The 7,200-nt window shown below is 35.6% G+C and overlaps 1 protein-coding gene across 1 annotated transcript; it reads left to right on the top strand.

The window, feature by feature from the left end:
• The first annotated feature begins 1,723 nt into the window (after positions 1-1,723).
• cldni (claudin i) lies at positions 1,724-6,654 on the top strand. Its single transcript, XM_046865532.1, has 3 exons — positions 1,724-1,874; positions 3,799-3,931; positions 5,449-6,654. The coding sequence occupies exons 2-3, from the start codon at positions 3,800-3,802 to the stop codon at positions 5,950-5,952; spliced, it is 636 nt and encodes a 211-aa protein (XP_046721488.1). The 5' UTR covers positions 1,724-1,874; position 3,799; the 3' UTR covers positions 5,953-6,654.
• The last annotated feature ends 546 nt before the right edge of the window (positions 6,655-7,200 follow it).

Raw genomic sequence — 7,200 nt, 5'->3', positions numbered from 1 at the left:
ACATTTAAAACATTGAAGGCTCTAGAAACTAAAGAACAAATAAAGAGTCTCTGAAAACCTTCATGTTCAACCTGTGATCTGTTTTTATTACAACCAAGATCTTTTAAATAAACAACAACTACACATTTAATTTAATTACTGTACAACTACAACTGGATATATTTATTTATTTATTTCAAGGTTTTTGAAATTTTTATAATCTTGTAATTTTATAATAAAAAAATGTAAAAAGAAATAAAAAATAGTAGAATTAAAGATTTTTTATTTGTATTATTTCATGGTAAAGCTGCTGTTTTTTAATTTCACTTTATTATGATCGTTTTCTTCTTTTGCACATTTCAGCAGAAAAAAATGAAAATGGAATGTGATGTAAGAGCTGCTTTGATCTCGTCATCACGGTGATTCATGGTTTCAGGATGAGTAAAGTGTCATGGTGTCTCCATGAAACTTCCCCTCAAAGTTATGATGTTGATGATGATGATGATGATGATGATGAGGGTCCAGATGTGGGTTTGTTTGTTGTTTGTGGTTGCTGTTTGTTGTGAATGTGAAGAATGTAAAGCACAAGTTTGAAAGAATAAGTGGAAAATATTTGTAGCTGAAAATAAAGCAAACTGAAGAAAACTTCAGCTGAAGACTTCATTCTCAGAGTTTGTTTATCAAATAACATTTTAAACACAACAATGTACAAAAGACGTATAGAAAATACAACACCTCATTTTTTTATGTATAAATTGTAATTGGTAAATTGTTGACAAACCATTGTGGTGTAAGAGGAATAACGCTCTAGGGACTTTATTAATTTTTTTAAATAAATGTCTACATTTTATCATAAATAAATATCTCTGTGTACTGAAAATAAACATCAGAACATACATTTAAAAAGGTGTAAATAATAATATTTACTTAAACATAACATTTATTTGAGTTATATTTTTTTATATAAAAAGAATTCATAATAATTTCAGACTTAAATAAACCTTGGAATTTTAGTCTTAGGATTTGGTCATGTAATTTCTCCAGTAAAACGTTATAACAGCTAATTAAAGATAAAAATATCTGAATATTAAAAACAAACCTCATCTAATATTTTAGTGAAGTGTTGATATTATGGATCACATTTTATACATTTTTTAATTAAAATATTTATTTAACTTCTTGTTACACGGATTTATAATTATGACACTTTTAATATTACACATTTTTGCTTAATTTTCGTATTTATATAATTTTTTATTAATTAATTTTAAATAAATTATCCATCATATGTTTTATTTTCCATTAATAATTTTGTTAAAAAATTGTAAAAAATACCAAAATATGAATGTAATAATCGGCAGAACATTATTGGTTTAAAGAATAGAAAAAAAATATAAAACAGTTTTCAGAATAATTTATTAAATTCAATATTATTTAATTAATACAGAAGTAAATAAGACAAAGTTTATTTTATTTTAATTATTGAAAACGGTTGTTTTGCGTGTTTCATTTCCCCATCAGAAACACGCCACGCCACGCCACGCCACGTGTGATCGTGTGATCGTTTTTAAACCGCAAACATCGTCACTGATCCGTAAGCAGAAAGTCCGAGACTAAAAAAAGAGCTCGAGTCTGATTGTGCAACGTGAAGGTGAGGAGGAAGAAACTATGGAGAAGTGTAGAAAGAGAGGGAGAGAGAAAGAGAGGGGTGGGGGGGGGGGGGCCAAGCCCAGTCTGGTCTGAAGTGGGGGAAGAAAAACACCTCTTCCTCTCTCTACAAAAGCGTCCATCCTTCATCCCTTCTTCATCATTCGCCGAAAAGAGAAAGAGAGAAGAAGAAGACAAACAGAAGAACTTATTCTACACTCCAGAGAAACGCAAAACCTCAGGAAAAGGTTTGAGCTTCAAATATTCTCTTTTTTGAATTAGAACATCATTAAATTAATATATAATATATATATATTCTAATTTACTTCTGGGAACGAAATCAAATATTATAGAAATTATGCTTATTCTTTTGGCTGTTTAAAAAAAAAACATCATTTCTACATTTTTTTCAGATCAAAGTTTGCATTGAATTTATTTCTATTTAAACATATTTATTTTAGTTTAAAAATTTAGTCTTTTTAAGAAAATCGCAAACTTTTTGCTCAAAAATTGTTTATTTAACTTTTTATAACGGTTTATAATTGATTTATTTTTTGCTTTTAATAAGAATACAAACATTGTATTTATATATTTCTTTTTTTTATTTATTTGTAAACTAACATTGCTAAATATTGATTTTAGAATATTTAGTTATTTATTTGATATATTTCGTAAAAGACAATTTAAACAGAGATTATACTCTAATATTTCCTAAAATTAATTCATTTCTTTCTGGGAAAAATACAAATAAAAATCCCGCCTTTTCTTTTTTTTGTATTATTTCGCGCGATGTCGTTTTTTCCTGCTAATAAAGAACTGAAACATGGCTGTGGTGATTAGAAGGTTCTCCTGGTGAGGTGTTGAGGAAAAGCTCAGTAATTACAGGTGTAGTCGCCGCGCCCTTCACACACAAACACGCAGGAAAACACACCATGATGTTGTGTCAGTTGATCCCTCAGATCCCTGAGATGGTCAGATTAATCTCAGGATCTCAGGTGGTGTAACATCACCATGAATCACATCTCTGGAATGCTTCAGTCCCGCGCGCACAAACACAATCAGGGGCTGTTTTTTATTGGATTTGTTATTGTTGGTGTTCATCTGCTCGGGGTTTCTGACTGTAGTCCAGGAACTGGAGCGAGTTTGGTGGAAATCAGACTCCAGATTTAACCGAGGTGGGAAACGTGTCTAGACGCGCAGAACCTTACCGAACCACGCCCAGGACTGTGTGTGTGTGTGTGTGTGTGTGTGTGTGTGTGTGTGTGTGTGTGTTAGAGACGCTGTTTTTAAAAATCCGTAGCCAGAAGATAGAAAATCCTGCATGAACATGTTCACGCGGAGAATTCCGATACTCAGACACGCGCTCGTGCATAAACACCGCGCGCGTGTTTACAACGTGGAGTCACGTAACAAACATTTCAAACAAACAAAAAAAAAGACTAAACATCATCCTCCTCTTCTCTCTCTCTCTCTCTCTCTCTCTCTCTCTCTCTCTCTCTCTCTCTCTTTTACAATTCTATAAAAAAAGAAATGATACATTTTGTATTAAATTATTTTATGGAGATTAGATGAGATATAAAAAATGTGATATGTGAGAAAATGTGAGATCTGAAATGAGATGAGGTAAAGTGGGGAAATGAATATGGGCTGGAATGAAATATGAGATGAGATACAAGATATAGAATCTGAGATAAGAGAAGAGATGAGGATTGAGATAAAGATGAAATAAAGTATGAGGTATGAGATGAGAAGACGATGCTTCAGGGGTCCGAATTTGATTTTTCCTTCTTAAAAAAGCAACAAAACCTCAGAACTGTTTGTAGATTTCAGATCATTTATACATTTTTATTATTTCACTGCAGTGTTTAGTTTATTTCTTCCACACAAAACTGTTCTGCCTCAAAGCAGAATGATTTCATTACAAAAAAATTAAAAAGGGAGATAAAAGTCTTCTGTTAAAAATTCATGGAAAAATATGCCAAAAGATACGTTTGTAATTTATTTGCAGGTGGAGGGAACATTTATTTTGTCTTATTTTGTAAAAAATATCCGTATTTAATATCAAACCAATGTTTCAGGTCACCAGTGAAGAAAAAGGACATCACACTGACCTCCCTGACTTCTCATCTTTGTCTCATCTATGTCTCATCTCACTCTCTCTCTCTCCTGCAGGATGGCATCATCAGGAATACAGATGATCTGTGTGTTTTTTGGACTTCTTGGCCTCATCGCTGCCATAGTCACCTGCGTCCTTCCCAGTTGGAAAGTTTCCTCCTTCACTGGACAGAACATAATCACAGCTCAGGTATTTACTCTCTCTCTCTCTCTCTCTCTCTCTCTCTCTCTCTCTCTCTCTCTCTCACACACACACACACACACACACACACACACACACACACACACACAGAGTAAACCACAGGACTATGAAAAACACCCATACAGAGTGTGAGGAGGTAAAGGAGTGAGTGTTGTAGCTCATACTGAAGCTCTGCAGGTCTGAACATGTCTGAACTCTATATGGTGTTTAACTGCACCTATACATTTACACTCAGGCGTGTCCATGTAGCGCCAGTGACTTGTACTGATTCAAGTATGTTATTAGTTAAGTTGTGTGAGGCTGAATAAAGGCTGAATAAAGGCTTAATAAAGGCTGAATAAAGGCTGAATAAAGGCTTAATAAAGGCTTAATAAAGGCTGATTGAAGGCTGAATAAAGGCTGAATAAAGGCTTAATAAAGGCTTAATAAAGGCTGATTGAAGGCTGAATAAAGGCTGAATAAAGGCTGAATAAAGGCTGAATAAAGGCTTAATAAAGGCTTCATAAAGGCTGAATAAAGGCTTCATAAAGGCTGAATAAAGGCTGAATAAAGGCTGAATAAAGGCTGAATAATGTGTCGAGTTCAGGTGAGATTTGACTCCACTCAGATTTGTTAATCAGCATTTCCTTATTTTAATGGAAAACTTTGGCCCGTGTACCTTCTCGTCACGGGCCAATGAAAAAGGACCCTCATTTTAATGTTCTTCTAATACTCCAGAACCAAACTACAGTAAAACAAATCCCGTTCCTTTGTGGATGCACAGAAAATAAAAACAAAACTATAATTATACTATAATTATAAAACTAAACTAGAAAAATGCTTGATTTTGTAATGTATAACTGCAGAAGAGCAGAAGAAATCCACATGTTTCCAGCGCCCCATGAGACTGTGTGAACTGTGGGTGGGTGGCAAAACACAAGTTAGTCAACGCTGCTACTATTTTGGGCAGAAGGACTCGTTCACGTTTGTACAGCAGCGCCCCCTTGTGACCAGTGGATGAGTCACAGTAGCTTCTGATCAGAAATGGGTGGAGCTTATAGTGTCTATATGTAGTTGCGCTACCTAATACACATATATTTTTTCTTCAGTTTTTAATACTAAAAGTATATAACACTAAAATACTCATTCTTTTATATATATAATACAGTTTAATTCGGTCTTGTATAAAGGCTTAATAAAGGCTGAATAATGTGTGGAGTTCAGGCGAGAGCTAAAATTAGATGAGTCATGTGACTTTACTCAGGCGTGTCCGTGTAGCTCAGGTGAATCCTGTGTGGTGAATCATGTTTAAAATTGGCTTGGTTGATTCGAGTGTATCAGCTCAGCTCAGGAAAATCAGGTGACGTGAATCAGACTTGTTATTGAGCTCAGTTAAATGAGGCGGATTAGATGAGGTCAATCAGGGGAGTTAAATCAGACAAAAAGAACCAACAGTACTGTTGTTATGAGTTCAGTATGTGATATGTGAATGTGTAATCATCTACTGTGTGTCTGTGTGAGTGCAGGTGCAGCAGGAAGGCCTGTGGATGGAGTGTGTGTACCAGAGCACAGGCCAGCAGCAGTGCAAAGCCTACGAGTCCATGCTGATCCTGGGCTCGGACATCCAGGCGGCACGTGCCATGACCATCGTGTGCTGCATGGTGTCTGCAATCTCCTTGCTGATTTTGTTTGCCGGCGCCGATTTCACCACCTGTGTGGAAAACGAAGATGCCAAGCCGAAGATCTGCATGGCGGCGGGTGTGGGCCTGCTCATAGCCGGCCTGCTGCTCATCATCCCCGTCAGCTGGACGGCCAACAACGTTGTGAGCAACTTCAACAACCCTCTGTCGAACCCGACGAACCGCAGAGAGCTCGGCCCATGCATCTTCATCGGCTGGGCTGGAGGAGTGCTCCTCATGCTGGCTGGGGGTCTTCTGTGCTGCTTCAGCCGCCCGCGATCCGGAAGCTCCGGAGGAACCGCCAAATACTACAGCAATGGTGCCTCAGCTCCATCTAAAAACTACGTCTAGACACAGTCTCTCTCAAATATCAAATAGAAAAAACTAGAATGCGTCAGTCTAAAACACTACTGATAATAAATATTATAACGACAGGAGGCGGGGCGTTCAAAATCAGAATTACAAACAAGGAAGCAGAAAAAGTTTCCAATGATTTCCAAGAAGAAAATTGCTATTAATACTCTACATTATTTTTTACGTATTTTACAAACCAGCAAGCAATTTAAGCTGCCTTTATATTGTAATATCTGCAAAATATTATACATACAAATTTTCTCAGTGGTTAAAACCAGTCCTAATTTGAATAAATAAAATGTGGGCGGAGCTTCTTTACTGATAAAATTTGCTGTGCGTGCTTATACACTATTACGAGTAAATCTCAAACCTCACAGTCTGTAAATATTCCATTATTATTATTCCATCCAGTAAAAATTTTTTTATACGTTTTATTTTATTTTGCAGGGTTTTTTTGTTATTATGATGCAGTCAGAACAGCTGGAGTTTTTTTTTGCATGAACGCTTGAAAACCGTGTATTTTATAGCTTTTAGCGGGAAATCTGTCCATTAGAGCAGCTGAAGATGAGTGAGAAGTCAGGATAGTCAGTAGAGAAGCTTTTTTAGATGTAAAACGTGTGATGAGATCTGTGTGTAACGTCACTTTGTATCGATAAAATGATTCAAATGTCAATTTATTAAAATTTACTTTCCAATTGATTTGACTGCTTTGTGTGTTCATTTTGAGTTTCAAATGATGATGACGATGATGATGATGATGATGATGATGGGGTTGTTCAATCTTCTCTCCATAACCCCCCAAAACAAGAGATTCTTCTTGTGATTCATCAAACTCTTTGTTGATGCTGATCCTGAAAGACACATTGTAAAGGCTTTTTTGGAGAGGCAGAAGATCCGTGAGGGCCGGTTTTAGAGATGACATCTGTAGAATGAGTATTTATATAAAACAATAAGATTGGCTCAGAAGATTTATTAGAACTTGTACTTAAAAGAGAAAATATTGGTTGCTACATGAGGGAAGTGAGAAATATTATGAAGCCACAATGAAATATTTAATCAGTTCTTATCAGACAGCAGACTACATTTCCATCTCCATCTCCATCATCTACATAACCATCTTCAATGTCTCTGTGACTCTCCACAATCTATTTCTTTACCATCTACATCAACATTTACGTTTGTTTGCATGTCACTTTCATCCATCAACATTCAATTCACTATCTACATCTCCATCGCTATTCATGT

The sequence above is a fragment of the Silurus meridionalis genome, chromosome 14, assembly GCF_014805685.1.
Source record: "Silurus meridionalis isolate SWU-2019-XX chromosome 14, ASM1480568v1, whole genome shotgun sequence".
NCBI classification, from domain to species: Eukaryota; Metazoa; Chordata; class Actinopteri; order Siluriformes; family Siluridae; genus Silurus; species Silurus meridionalis.
Note: the sequence above shows the minus strand (reverse complement) of the source record. Positions and strands in the feature narration are given on the sequence as shown.